At 36.2% G+C, this 15,968-nt stretch overlaps 1 protein-coding gene across 1 annotated transcript; it reads right to left on the bottom strand.

The window, feature by feature from the left end:
- Positions 1–231: 231 nt before the first annotated feature.
- On the bottom strand, positions 232–15,418 carry Smp_157160 (putative signal recognition particle 68 kD protein). Its single transcript, XM_018789613.1, has 9 exons — positions 15,350–15,418; positions 12,121–12,238; positions 7,301–7,422; positions 6,951–7,253; positions 4,191–4,541; positions 3,896–4,105; positions 2,920–3,209; positions 1,152–1,473; positions 232–681 (listed from the first exon to the last, which is right to left on the bottom strand). Exons 2-9 carry the CDS (start codon positions 12,164–12,166, stop codon positions 412–414), a joined length of 1,914 nt encoding a protein of 637 aa, XP_018655038.1. The 5' UTR covers positions 12,167–12,238; positions 15,350–15,418; the 3' UTR covers positions 232–411.
- Between the last annotated feature and the right edge of the window lie 550 nt (positions 15,419–15,968).

The following is a 15,968-nucleotide window of genomic DNA, read 5'->3' on the forward strand; positions in this document are numbered from 1 at the left end:
ATGTTATAGCCAGTAAGAAGATCAGATCACAAATATATATACTAAGATTGGTAGCACCACTTTTATCTGTTTACTGTCAGTAAATCTTCAAAAAAGCAATATCTTCATGTATAGTTGTTGAGTATTTATTTATACACACCTAAATCACAAAACCACACTAAGAGTCACGTACTGAAGCGAAACGAGCAGCCGCCTACAGACACGAGTTGCGTAAAAAAAAAGGAGAACATTACAATCAAAGTAATATTAAATTTGAGCACTAATCCACGTTATAGTATACGAGAAGAATATACCAGAAGAGAAATATGATTCAACCTGAAGTACACAATAACTAAAATACAGTACCAATATCTGTATGAAAACGGAAAGAACGATCAAACCTATAGACAAAGTAGTATCACAACACCATATTTAAGATTCTGTTGGCTCTGAACCTCGCCATAGCCATCCACGCATAAGACCTGTAAGACCAGAAGATTTGGAAGGTGCACTAGCCTTTAGACCTATTTTGTCGTCCAAAGATGGAAAATTAATATGATTTAAAGCAAGGTCAAAGAAAATTGGTTTCACAGGGACAGGATGAAACTTGGGAGGTAGATGAACAAAGGGATAAACAAAGTTATTGAATGATTTCTCGACAGATTTCTCGTCCGCATAGATATCCAGGCGGTCAATAAGAACCTGAAGAAAAACACAAAAGAAAGTGAAATTACAAAATCGATTGTCAAGAATCCAAGAAACAACGATGTGAATTATACATATTGCTTATCTTATAACCAACTGAAAACCAAAGTATAAGAAAGGTCTTCTTCACACATTTTCCAAGAACTGATAAAGGTATGGAATGGTTGAAAAAGTCATAGATTCTGCCATAAAAGGTAACGTCACAATAAATGTTGTAGATACGTAAACAAACAGAATTAACACAGAGGGCACTGGTTAATATTTCGACATTGTTTTTAAATAAGCTAGTTACCAGAGAAGGATTCGATCATGAACACACTCATTATGCAAATAGAAACATAATAAACTTAACGGATTACGAGGAACTTGCGGGATGTCAGGATTTTTAGTGTAACACAATGCAGCATAGACGCATGCTGTGAGTCAAATTTTTAAATCAAATAAGGCTAAATAGTAAAAATACCCACTTTTCGTGAAGCATCTACTCCTGTAGTACCAGCAAGGGGAGTGGTAGACACTGGTTCATTTTCTTCTACTTTGTCAAGCATCGAGGCTGCTTTGCAAGTGAAATCTTCTGACTCAGCTTGTAATATAAGCGACTGAAGAGATTTTGATAGGGCATCAGGACTGGGACCAGGCGCAATACATTCCTCAGCTTTAGTCCAGGTTGAAATGGAATGTTCAAGAGAAGTGACAGCTTTTTCGGCATGTTGAATAGCCCTTGTAAGAAGAGCAGAGCATTCAGTGTATTTTTTACTACAGTTGTAGGCAAGAGCCAAATAATAGCACCTATGGTAAAAAAGTAGGAACAAAATATCAACCTTCACAGACATATATGGTGTTATTTGCATCAAAATCACTGAAGATATGAGTAATAAACTTGTTCGAAAAATGCATTATAATCAAAACTGGAAATAACTGTTAGTGATCATTGGTTATAAATACACTAGGTATTAGAAATTAGGCATATTTGAAAAAAAATTATTAGTAATGCATACATTGCATACGATACTTTCTACTGTTGGTGAAATTTAGTGTGGGATTATAATGGACAAATTATATCCTACATGTAACCCTCATTTTTAAGTCAACAACTACACAATTTTTGTCAGTTTCTTAGACAAATCCCTAGTGAAACGCTTTAAAAGAAAAGAGAATGAGAATTAGTAGACATGGATAACATGAAAACTACCAACTTTCATCAACCTTAAGCTATCAAGGCAGTTGAAACGCCAAACGAGAAGAACGCACACACTCGCCAATACCAACTGAATACGAAGAAGTAGTAAATATGGTGTATGAGACTATATTAATTGAGATGGGTAGAAAATACGCCACACATGACTGAATAACAGCTATCATAGTGAGCAATCCAAGATAGACTATGAGAAGGAAGTAAAATACACGAGGAAGGCTTCACAAAACAACCCAGTGGATGGTTACATATTACGTTGTATGATGGAAATATAAGTACTGTCGAGTAAATGGACCTAGTATGGATTTCACAGTGATGAATATTAAAAACTTCACCCCATTGCACAAGCAAGCGGTTATCAGGACTCAGAAGCTGATTGGATAGCGTGATAGCGTTTAAAGCGAACGGTACTGGGTTCGAGTCCCAGGGTGAACATCAACTCTGCGATGCAGGTACATCCAGCTGACGAGTCCCGAGTAGGACGAAACACGCGTCCTGGATTCCACTGCTAGCCACTACCCATCTTTACTTATAATGAATTAAAAACAGTTCAAAATTACTGAAAAACGAAACCAACGAAAGGTGAATGATACTAAAGTGAAAAACATTATCCAGATATCGACAATGACAAAATGAACCGAAAATAGAGCAGTTGCATGGATAATTGTAATCGATATTGAGGCATTTTATTCAATGTCTTTAAATCCTTAAGGGTTCAAAAGTCAATAAATTTATTTCTAATGTGTCATGATCTGGACATTTTCAGTTTTTGCCAAAACTACTACAGATCTAAGCGAGATCACGTATTTTTTTATTCCATAAACAACATGTATATTTTTCGCTACTCCAGATACCAATACTTTTTCCTAAAATCTCTTCTTTGTCTTGACAATCATCTTCAAAATGTTATCTGTAGATTGTAACAGCCTGGACTACTGAGCCAGCTACAGAGTTTTATGTTTTGTGAAACCTGAAGAGCAACCCAACGAGAAAAGTTTTTAGATATCACATCAGTAGTCAAAAACTAAAAACCAACTCACCTATAACTACGATAAGACAGCATTTTTGCATACAATAGATCCTTCAAACCAATATGATCTTGCACCAGACATGGTAGAGAGATAATCTCTTGAAAATTTTGTACTAAAGTATCATACAGACGAGACAGTTCTTGTGGTTTAGGATAAGCACTAGTAGCAAGTTGATTTCGTTTGTGACTTCCTTCTGCTAGGCTAGAAATAGTAGTTTCAATATGTAGAAGTGTTCGATCAATCGTCTTAGATAATTTCAAGTATTGTAAATAAGTGTACAAAAGCTGGAGTCGTGAAACCTGAAATCCAAAAACCCATATAACTTTTAAGAAAGTAAACCTTTAAAATGTTCATTATTAAAATACCTCCATAAAAGTTATCAAGATGTCATTAAAAATTTGTACAGAAAATCAACTACAGTTACAATATCAGTTAAACAAAATAACGCTTCATTGAGTTTATTGCCCCATATATGTAAGGAATATATTGCAAACGCCATGAGTAAAAGATAATCAATAATTCTGAATATTAAAAGTTTCAACAAGAGGCTTGTCAGGTTTTCAAACTACTTTGAATCTACATGACGAAAACTCAACAATGAGACATTATCAATAATCAAACTCCTTGAAAATAATAATAATCCATGATAATCTTGTATTTGACTCAACTCGGATATTTCTAAATATAAAGAAAATTCAGACTTTTGCTTTGGTAAAATAACGTCGAAATGAAAATAACGAATGGCTTCGTGGACTAAAAAACTCATTGAATGAAACTTCAAAGATAGGTAAATAAAATCTCTATTTAAAGTGAGTAGACAGAATCAAGAACAAGAATTAGCCATCGATCGGGACTAAAAAATAACTCTTCAAATAGATTTCGTCTTGTGAATATTATACGAAAACATATTTCCATTATGCAAAATGAACAATACATTATAAAATTAGTATTGAATGACTAATTGTAGAACTATAATACAACATACCTTTTCAGAACCTAAGGTTTGACCAAATTTGCTAGAAGCCACTACAGCAGCTGTGTTTTTATCTCCCGTAACAGATGGCTCAGACGCTATCGCAGTACGTAACTCATCTCTGACAGATGTTATTGCTTCAACACACAATTTCAAAATAGATTCATAGATAGACAATTTAGCCTGAAGAGTTTCTGCTTTTTCTAATTCTGTCTTAGATTCCTGGAAAGAAAAATACAAAACAGCTTTACAGGCAGACAAAAATAGACTTGCGTTCTCTTTATCTAAATCCATCTGTTCAACCTACCTCCACTGTTAAAATAGCAATTTTCGCCTTTTCTGACTTGACTGGAATCGAAATCCCCAACCAATCAACTTCACTAACTTGACTAGCTTGCTTGGATCGAGCTTGACCAAGAAGTTGATCTAACTGAAGTTCTGATAATAGAGTTAAACCATCAGGTGCTTGATTGCGCATGCGTTGTAAATCTGTAGCTGCTGTTTCATCCCCAATCGAATGAGCACAATATCGAATTTGAGGTAAAAGATCATCAATTCGGGATTTATAAACAGCTTGGCTGTCTTCATCTACCATTTGAAGTAAAACATCATAGATCGCTTGAGCTGATTCTAAATGTTCCTTGGCCACAGCCCAATTCTAGATAAGTATGGAGTAATAAGCTATCGTTAAATTAAAATCAAATGTTGAAATCTGTTATATCCTAGTGAAGACGTAAGTACAGGTAACTCCCAGGACCTATTAATGGACTATTATTCCATATATATTCTTATTGTATAAGTATTAAGTAATTAAATTGTGTGTATCTATATTCATCTTATTATAAGCTTCATTTTGACCTATAAATCATTATTATACGATTTACTGTTCCTAAATTATACTCAGTTTATTGACTACTTTATCCCACGTTCACAGCCACATTTGGCTTGATCATGTACAAATATTATTTTCTATTTAATAGTGTAATGCGGTCTGTCTGTCTAATATATAAACCGAGTATGTTTGAAATAAATGGTTTGCATAACAGAAGCTGTAATTGGTGTTCTGGACTCAATTGGAAGGGCTAGGTGAACAAGGGACCAATAAGGACGCTAGACTGCTCATACTGGTCGAACGTCATTGATTTGTCAGTGTTAAGATCGGAAAAGTCGATTTCGATTGGTGGGTAAATCACATGATAAAAGCTGGACATAAAATCGTAGCGAATTAGCAGTATGGTCCTATTTTTTTTATAAAGTCATAACAAAATCCCAAACCAATCTGAATTAGACAACTCTTGAAAGACAAGATGAGTTGGACAGTTGTTTCGTCCTAGTATGGGGCTGTAGTGTCAGCCACTATGTTAAGCCCAGATAGCTTATTCTAGTTTCCAGACAAGCCAGTCTATTCATCCTTCTTGATTCATATATTTGACCTTGTCAATTATACGCTTATCAACCTTGGTTGTTTTCATATGAGCGTATGTGTGTGCACTTCTTATTCTATTCATCACATGTTGGTGACTTACTTTTGTGTGACCTCCACTGCGTGTCATTTCGCTTCATTTGCCTCTCTACGCTGCCTTCGCTTCATCCCTCAAATTGTTTGTCCAGATTAATGAGTGTGCAAAATATATGTATCCAAAAACCCATTCTCATACTTGACTTATTTAATTTCGTTATGCACTAACGCGATTCAAGTCGATGATTATATACGAGGATAGGCGACATATATATTTTAACAGCTATCATTCATACGATTTAATTGGAGTCAGATACTGAGCCAGTAAAGGGCTTCTTAGCAGTAAGCATTGAAAATCTCACCCCAAGATATCAAAGTTCAGGGTACAGTTTCTAGTAGAGTCGTGGGTGCGCACTGTTGAGAAGTCCCATACCAGGACAAGATGACGGTTCAGTGCTTCCTGGTTTTCAACGACTGTTTAACTTAGGTCGATTTGTGATATTCATAACACTCAACAATCACCAAGAAAATCTCATACCGAGAAAATAAAATAACTAGAAGATAAGCTTCACAAACATCACTGAACAAACGTATTTTAAGATTTAACAGGAGTGACTTCGTTGTTAATGAAATTGATTTCCCCATAACTGATTAACAGATTCGAATTTGGCAATGGAAAAATTCGTACTTTGAATAAGCCAAATTAATTCACTAACCATAGTAGTATATGTAAACTGAAGAATACAGACTGAAACAGCCAGACTAAAACGTGGCACAATTCCATGAAGTCATTGACAAATGAACTGAGCCTTGTTGGTAGGTGCAGACTACCTGGTTGGATCCGCGAGATGATATCAATCGATGATTAGAGACCTTGAATGACATGGCTCAAAATCGTTTGCAATGGCGAAGGTGCATCCACTCTTTGTGTTCTACCAAATCCTAATCTTCTGAACTCTTCATGTCCCTATCTTTTTTCTCTTTCCAAATTTGTTTCACTGGACTATATCCCTTGAATAACATCTTCAAACCCTAATCTTTCGGATTACTGCTTATACTTTTACTACCTCTACCACTATGGGATTTGAATTAACAACTGCATCTCTGTGTTAATGTGGTATGGTAACTCGAACTGATGTACGTACGTACGAAGTTCTACATTGTGACTGACTGAAACCTGTTAAAAATCATCACAGACACAAGATGTTCACGAAGTTCTGTGTTAAAAAAAGGTCACCGGTGTGAAAAGTGATAAGTTCAGATAATTTAATGAAAAGATGAAGTCCTGGGGAAATCAATTTTAATGTAACATTTACAGTGGTTAGGCTAATGTTTTGTCCTTATTACCCTTGTTTCATATTCCCATTTCTCTAGACTGAACTTTTATTCCTCGTGAATATCACAAGTTAATATGTTATTAGAATGTTGGAAATATATTCCACTAATACATATCACATTGTTTTGATAAACTCAATCAGGTTATTTTAAAGCGGTAAGTTGTATGTTAGCCCTTAACGAAAGTATAAGCAAGCAATAGAGAGAAACAAATCTAATCTACGGAAATATAAAGGTTTCAATAAAACAAAAGTGAGGTTGGACTATAACTACCTGTAATTCGAAGAATAAAATTCCACGAATCCACTGCTTGTATGCCCGCAATTCCAGTTTAGTTTGTGCATCTAATAAGGACAAATCATCCTCCATACTACACAAAAGTTCGGCACGTGCAACAGCTTTACGAAGTCGAGAACACATCTGGAAACGCTTGCGAATTTCAGTGCTTGATTCAGCCTTCAATTGCATAGCATATGCCCACGATCGTTCAATTTCAAAGATTGCTAAAATGATGAAGCGTGGATCTGTCACAATATCCGGAGTTAACTTTTTAGGGACAACCTTTGATCGATTCCCCTAGAGAAGAAGAGAGACATCGTAAAAAAGTATATCATATAACTTACTTGCTGAAAATGTAGTGATTTCCTCATTCTCCTGAGTTTTCGGGAAATATACTGATGATAGCGTTGATAATCACCATGACGTAAACCATGTTGTTGCTGAGCTGACTTAACAAGCGACAGCACTAAATGATACAAACAAATATTTCTCAATGCTGCTAGTAATCATATAATTTCCAAAAAGTAACATCGATGAATAAAAAGCATTGACTAGTAAGTATATATCTCTACAAAAATCTACCTACAAATTCCCTTTGTTAACGTCACAATTATTATGGAAACGTGATTTGCATATTGTGTTAGTATTACAAACTACAGAATACAGTGGTTTTCGCGGTCAAATAATGTGATCAGTTGTAAGACAATAATCTAAAATATAAATTTTTATTTGCTACGTGAATTCAGACAAAAATAATGGGGTAAGACAGAGCAGAAACGTCTAAAGATTTAGATAAAGATGATACAAAAGGTTAAAATGATCAAAATGGATATGAATGGACCTAAAAGGTCTGGTTTCATTGAGTATAAAAGGGAAAGCTACTGACTAAAACATTCTGGAAACCTATGTCTCTTTGTGGCTATCCACAAATGATTTTTAAACTATTTCATGATGTGGGAATAATTATAATTTAGGTGGATCTGTGAAAATTGATTCTAACTTGAATAGACTAACATGATTGATAGCTATCAGCCAAGATAACATCTGATGGTGAACTGTCAGGATTTGTGGCCTTTTCAATGTTATATTCCTAAATCAGGTTAGAGGAAGTGATATCATTTTACAAATCAGGTTGTACCTGTGTAGTGAGTAGCTGATGTTTATCCACAGGTTAGTATATATGATATACAGCTTGTATATCATTCAAGCTATTTGTCAAGAGTACATAAATGACTCATCTCTATTGCTAATTAAATAATGACTAATTACCGCCTTTTTGTGGAAACTTTTCCGATAATTCAAACAAACCTGTTTTTTTCACATGAACCATAGGTCTTCTCCATATCTCTATCACGAAAATACTGGTATCACGAAGATCCTCAGTAAACATTTTCATCGTTCCAGAACGTATTTAATAAAAAAAGTGAAGTGTTGGTCTAAAGATTTGATTTTCAAATAGTATACAGTAAATTGGAAGATCGCATCAACTACGTTGGTTTCAGAAGTTGTGTAATATCATGAATCCTCATTTAAACAGCATCATTCACAGTCACGTACACAAACTTTGTAACTCATAAATGAGTTGCATTGTTACAAATATAAATAAAGTTTATCGTAATCAACAGTGACATGTAGCTTTGAAGGTCTATATAAGCCAAGAACAACGATCGTATGAATTTATTTCACGGATTCTTTTCAGCTACTTACAAGCTGGAAATAATAGTATTATTTTTATTTAAAAAATCGGTGTGAAGACTACATCGTGAAATCAGAAAAGTTCTGGTCAATAAAAGTTAATAGTGGCAATGAATACGAAAGAACTACGAGATATTCATTTGGTTGAGTATTTATGCGTCAAAAATGTGAATATTCTAGAAGAAAATTCTTTAAAATGCATGGAGGTAAGTCGCTGGAAAGTCGATATCGAAAGTTAAGTAACCACAACAGCATCACCTCCAACTGTGTTCGTCAGTACACACGCATGTGCAGAAACACATTGAAAGGACGGAAAAAGTGTTACCGTTCGCATCTCTGAGCACTTTCCTCAGACACCGGGATTAATAAATAATAATAATAAACTAGTGATCTAAATTTTCAACGCATAGTTATGTACTATCTTACTTTGTGTTCACAATTATAAATTTATTCTCTGCATTCCTTCTCGAGTTTTTTCTGAGCTTGACTAATAATCATTCCATCTTTGACGTTGCTATTACGCAACGCTAACGTTAGTTTTTCAGTAACCTGGATTTCTCCTCAGATATATCCGAACATAACATTAAAATACACAAACTTTTTTAACTGACTACTTTTGCTTAGATAGAAAGTATAAATGCTAGGAAAAAACTCCATAAAACGTTAACCAAAGCTTTTACAAATGACGGTTCAAAACAGTAACTAACTAAGAACTACTACTAGTCCAAGTATACAGCCCTTTTTGCAGAACTCCGATTTATTTAGAGGGTGACCAAGTAATCCCAAAGACGAAGTCATAAAAACCAAAACCTGGGATTCACTCACTCCAAAGTATCAAAAAGCAATAAAACTATTTGAAACCTAGTTTTAGAAGTATTTTTGTGATATAAAACAACTATAGAAGATAAAACTGTGTTATCAAGTGTTTATGAACCATACAACCAGTTAGCTTCGAAAGGTTGGATAGAAGACAGAATTTAAACAAATGATAAATGTTTACTGCGATCATGTCCCATACAACATCTACAGCCCAATTCCAGACGTTGCTTATGGGATATCCGGAGGAGAATAAATTAGTGGTAACCGTTACGAATTATTTATGGACTAATATTATACGCGAATTCTTATTGTATGACTATTAGGTAACTATATATATACATATATATATATATTCTTTTAGTTAACCTATTGACGATCATCATACGATCTACCGTTCTTGAGATATTTCCTCTTCATTACTAACAGTCCATCATAATCACAACCACATTTTGGCTTGATCTTGTACAAATGTTATTTACTGTTTTACGGTGTGATGTGATCCGATTTTGCTTGTATATAAACCAAGTATGTTTAAAATATATGATTCGTATAGTGGAGGCTGAGATTGGCGTTCTGGACATAAGAGGCAGAACTAGGCGGGAAAAGGACCAACCAGAACTATAGGCTGCTCGTACTGGTGTATGGGTCATTAGTTTGATCGTAGAGTCAGTGTACTTGGCAATAGTATTTAACAACAACCGTATAAGCTAAGGACATAACAGTCTACCAACAAGAATATTTCATTGTATCTAACATAATAACCAAGTACAGCTTTGTGTAATGAGCATTTACTACTGATTAGTACGTAGCCATTAATATACAGACCAAAGCAAATAAAATGATTTGAAATTGTTGGTTGAGTTACAATATTGCCAAATACGAGATCATGGAATTAGCCTATATGAACAGAGTAGATGCTAGCAAGGTGCATAAGTCAATCAGTCAGCTACAACGTAGGACCAAGCACATATATGCATAGGTCCAAGTTGCCATACCTCATTAACACAACAAGATCAACAACAAATTCATAGTAGTTAATTTAGTGGTGTTAATATGTAAAAGAAAGGTTGTATATAAGGATATAGTATAGGAAGGAAGAAAGTTATGAAGCAATTTTAATCTCAATGTTTAAGGGAAGATAAAGAGTGTATACCCCTGCGCCATTGTGATCGATTCTGAGCCATGTCACCTAGAGTCTCCAACCATTGGTTACGATAGTCACGCGGACCCCAACCAAGTAGTCTACAACTACCAACATGGCTCAGACTAGAAGTTAGTGACTTCAAACTCTGATGCCACGTTTTGGTTCGGCCACCCTTAACTCTCTTTTAACCACCCCCTATACTAATCAGCATTGGGCGTCGTGGTAATCGGTGTTCAGGCAAACGTAACACGTGGCCCAACCATCTCAGTTGACGAAGATTCACAACCTCATCAACTGTTTCATCATCATTCTCTAATACCCTGTGTCTAACCTCACTATTACTTACCCGGTGATCCCAGCAGATGAGAGCAATGTTTCTAAGACATCTGTGGTCAAATACTAGTAACTTACGAGTGTCTTCTACTCTTAATGGCCATGTTTCACAGCCGTAAAGTAGAACAGAGCGAACTGCTGCGCAGTATACTCGTCCCTTAATTGACAGACGGATATCTCGTCTTCGCCATAGGTGACGTAAGTTGGCAAAAGCCAAACGAGCTTTTTGAATCCGTGCTGAGATTTCGTCAGACACCAACCCATTAGGGCTGATCAGACTTCCAAGATAAGTGAAGTTGTCGACGCGTTCGACTACTTCACTCCCTATCCTTAGTTCAGGTGTTGACGCAGGCCAATCCTGAAGTAACAATTTACATTTAGAGGGGGAGAAACACATCCCAAACATCCTGGCATTATTACTCAGTGCTAACAGAAGACTCTGCATTCTGCCAGCGTCTTCACCAAACAGGACTATGTCATCTGCGTAAGTGGACCTCCTGGTAGGACATCAGTGCCCGAGAATTCAGTCGACGAGTGTTATTTCCAGCAATAGGTCTATAATGAAGTTAAACAAAATTGGAGATAGTGCAGCCTTGACGGACACCACTTAAGGTTGTAAAATCAGATGACAGTTCGCCATAAGCTCTCACTCGACTGGTAGTGTTCGAGTGAAGAGCCTTCACAAGGTTTATGTGCTTCTGATGTACACCTTTCAGTGACAGACAATGCCACAGAGCCTCTCGGTCTACAGAGTCAAATGCTGCTTTCAAATCAAGAAAAACTATCATTGTCGGACGCCGATAAACATGTCTGTGCTCTAAAACCTCACGAATAGTGAATATGTGGTCGATGCAGCCACGACCAGGTCTGAAACCAGCCTGATTTTCTCGTGTTTGCAGTTCACGAGTCTTAGTTAGGCGCCCAATAATTATTGAGGCTAGTATTTTAGATGCTATGTTAGTCAGACTAATCCCTTTTGGTTATCGCAGGATGATTCTGGCCCCTTCTTATATATTGGGACAATCAGTGATTGTGACCAGTCGGATGAGATTACATCCAACTCCCAGATTTTAGTCAGAATATTAGTGTTTGCAGTTCACGAGTCTTAGGTGCGGATTATTACTGACCAAAGAACGACAATTAAACTGCAGAAATTAAACAGGAAACACTTACCGGGGATACTTGACGGTGTTATAGTAGTGTTTTCTGAAGTTTCCATTCAAAAACGTATGATGGTTTAGTAAGGAATAAGCGACTATCTTTAACAGAAACAACTTTAGTTGTGAGAACTCTGAAAGGCGGGAACAAGAACATTAAGAATAGACTACTTACATTTACAGAATACTTAGTACATAACTAAAAAGGCTGTATATATCTTTAACAGAGTTTTCATCTACGAAGACTATTACGTTTAACTCCTACGTTGATCAAAGAGTTTAATCGTAAATTACTTTTATTAATATATCTGTAATTAATGACCAGGAGTATATCGTGGAAAGAAGCTACTCATGCTACGTTTATTGCTTGGAAGTAAACATGTCAGTAATGTGAAGCCCTTATTTAGCTCTATTTTAGCGAGACAAACAAAACCTTAAGTTTGACGTCAAAAATCACAAATAACCTCAGAAATGTGACTAAATACTCAGCCATTATGCTTTTATTCCAAGAATTACCAAAAAGCAGTAATATAGTCAACAAAATCATGACCCGATGTAACATCTATTTTACATCTTTCTATTTTAGCAATACAAAAACACAATTTAAGCTCTGCGAGAAATCACATCGGTTTAATTTGACACACTTCGCAATAACGACGAGAGTGCACCTGCATCATCGTAAATGATATTAAACTGTTTTATTCAAAATTTAAAATAACCTGTTTTGAAGACTAAAAAAGTATCAATTTCTCAGTAATTCAAAATAACACATAGTTGTGTGAGCCCTAGTGAATGCGTGATAGATGGTTATAGGCGGCACAATATTTCCACACAAACGCATACACAAGGCTACATGGATCTCGCCGGACCACACCACAGAGAAGCAAATACATCATATTTGCATCCACAAAATAATTCCGGAGGACAATGAAATACGTGAGAACCAGGAGGGGAGATGATATAGCTTCAGATCACCACCTAGTTGTGGCCAAGATGAAACTGAAGATAAAGAAGGACTGGACAAATGGAGTAACAACATTACAAAAGTGCGATAAAAACTCCCAGATACTGACAAAATCAACCAACAACAGGTTCCAAGCATTACAAGACCCACTGGGAGATGAAATTACTATGGAGGACAACTGGAAAGGGATCAAAGAAGCACTAACTTCAAAGTTTCAGAAGGTGCTTAGCCGCAAGAAGCATCATTACAAGAAATGGATCTCTATCGAAACCCTGAACAAGATCGAAACAGTAAGAACGTGGAGGATCCGATGAAGACGTAAAGGAGAACAAAAGCAAATCAAGGACAGCATTCCTACAGTTGAAGAACATATCGAACTCAAAACGACTGTCGACCAATATCAAATTCAGAATCTTCAATACAAACCTCAAGACAGCCCTACTGTACGGAGCTGAAACTTCAAGAACTACCATAACCATAACCAAAAACGTACAAGTACTTATGAACAATTGTTTACACAAGATACTGAATATCCGTCGTCGGCCAGATACCATCAACAACAGCCTACTGTGGGAGAGAACAAACCAGCCTCCAGGTGGATAGAAAATTAGAAAGACGCTGGACGTGGAAATCATCAAACCACAATACGAGGTGAGCCTTAACATGGAATTCTGTAGGTGAACTTAGAGGAGGCAAACCAAATACATTGCACCAAGAATTGGAGGGAGATATCAGACGAATGAATAGGAATCATGAAAAACTGGAAAAGAGAGCTGGAGATAGAGTAGGTTGGAGATTACTGGTTGGCGACCTCTACTCTTCCATAGGGAGTAACAGGGGTTCTCTAATTAAAGAAACAAATAGCAACACGGTGATTTAGAAACTTAAAACCTAGGGAGAGACAATAATTGAGTTCACCTGTTTCGTTGAAGGAAATTATGAGACATATCACTGTCTCCAAACATTGGTTACGAAAATAGAGAGGATACTCGACAGGCGATCCGCATTTACCCACATGGCTCAGACCAATATACACTAGGACGACAGAACGGGCTTTTACTCGCTTTATTGAGCATATTTACAAAAACTAGTAACTCTAAAGACAAGACAGCCTTCATAACTTGATAGAATGGTGCTTAGTAGACCCGGAGCAGAATGGGGATAAAAAGTGTATCTCAGGTGATCAATAAACAACCCAACACAACTATATTAGGACTGATGGGAGCCATGGTTATTAGCATGCTTAAACCGGATCTGTTTATTTGAAGAGCCAGTGAATTATCTTCAACTGCCTTAGTAACAAAAGCGAACTACGCATTTGACTTGACTATAATCACAGTCTAATAAGTCTAACCAATGTTCTATTTCTTTCCCAACACCCTACTTTCTTGTCACATCGTACAGTAGAATTATCTTGAACACTCCAGAACAACCACCTCAATCAATTATAAAAACTCTGTTTTACAACCCAAAATAACTTATTCCTCATTGACGGACAGTGCTATGGTAAATGACTGAGCTCACTAACTTGTATGTGGTTGAGGAGATAGGAACGACGAACAGTAAACCTACAGTATTCTACAATTATCGGCACCAGATGACCATTTAAAAGAATATTTCAGATACCATAACAACCAGATTTTTAAGTAGTTGAGATGAAAGTATTTGTCCTATCTCACAGACTGAGACAAACAACCAATGAGACTACTCAGGTAGGGTTAATCTGAACTTTAAAATTTACCAAATACACTTATTAGCTTCACTGATAGTTTCAGAGGATTATTCTTAAATATTTCGGTGTAACTATAATTTATGGGCGACCTTTGAGCAACGCTAGACTAAACTTGAGTGTCCCCCCTAATAACCAGGACCAAACGAGTTTTATGAACCCGTGTGAAGAGTTCGAATTGAGATTTACGGTTGATGGTTAAGGCAAGAAATTATATTTAGGGCTTTCATCACGAAATGCCAAAACTCTATTCAGCCAAATTGATGGGTGAATTTCGCGCCGAAAATTCGAGACCTGTTACCTTATACCTGGTTGGTTTGCCAATAAATTACAGACCCGCTCATTCCAGACTTAACGAGTCTTTAAGATGAGTTATCTATCAAGTTTAATAAACATATGATGCGAAAACACTTTAAACACAAGAATATGAAATTGTAAGATCTCTAGATTCTCAGTATGACATAAAAAGCAGGGCTTTTAGGAACCATTAACTCTTTCTAGAATGATGAATAAAGTGTAGTTCAAGATTAAATAAATATGATGATCGCTTACTTCCAAAATACAATAAGTCATATAATACACCTGAGTCTACAACGTCAGGAGGTTTATAAATCCCGCTGTGACACGAAGTAAGAAAAGTCGTAGTGGGCGGGCTAATTTTGAGAAAAAACAATTAGCAAATATCGGCTTGATTATTTTAGATTGTAATTCACTTTTATTTTGATCTCATAACTTAGCTTAAAAAGAATTAGTTGTTTTAAACATTTCATCCAACACGCTGATTCGTTCCATATAATCCTGTTTTCTCCTATTCCAATAATGCATCTCCTTGCTTTCAACCTACTTGCAATAGGGAGAGATTTGATTGGCCGACTGTATCTTCGTTTTCCTATCCCAATTGTTCTTCATTTAATCGCTTTCTTTGATCAATGACCTAGTGCCTGTCTGACCTTTCAGTCGTTTGATAGACAGCACGCGTGCATTAGATATCGCTATGTGTTTGTCTTACGATCATCCTTTATGAAGGCTTTCAGGGCTGATTGTCTATATTTGCTTTTGGCAGTGTGCATAGAGTTTTTTTGTTCAGAGCAATCATATAGTGTTTAGGAAAAGATTATTTTTCTTTACCACATTCCACATCGGTGAGACTAGTATGCGTTGTCCGTGCTAA

Source organism: Schistosoma mansoni, chromosome W (genome assembly GCF_000237925.1).
Source record: "Schistosoma mansoni strain Puerto Rico chromosome W, complete genome".
NCBI classification, from domain to species: domain Eukaryota; kingdom Metazoa; phylum Platyhelminthes; class Trematoda; order Strigeidida; family Schistosomatidae; genus Schistosoma; species Schistosoma mansoni.

What these genes read in the sequence shown, in the direction of transcription:
- Smp_157160 (XM_018789613.1), bottom strand. Translation starts at nt 12,166, where the DNA reads ATGGAAACTTCAGAAAACACTACTATAACACCGTCAAGTATCCCCG. An exon ending in AATCACTACATTTTCAGCAA is followed by an intron (nt 7,254 to 7,300) that starts GTAAGTTATATG and finishes CTTCTTCTCTAG; the next exon opens with GGGAATCGATCAAAGGTTGT. An exon ending in AAACCTTAGGTTCTGAAAAG is followed by an intron (nt 3,210 to 3,895) that starts GTATGTTGTATT and finishes TTTGGATTTCAG; the next exon opens with GTTTCACGACTCCAGCTTTT.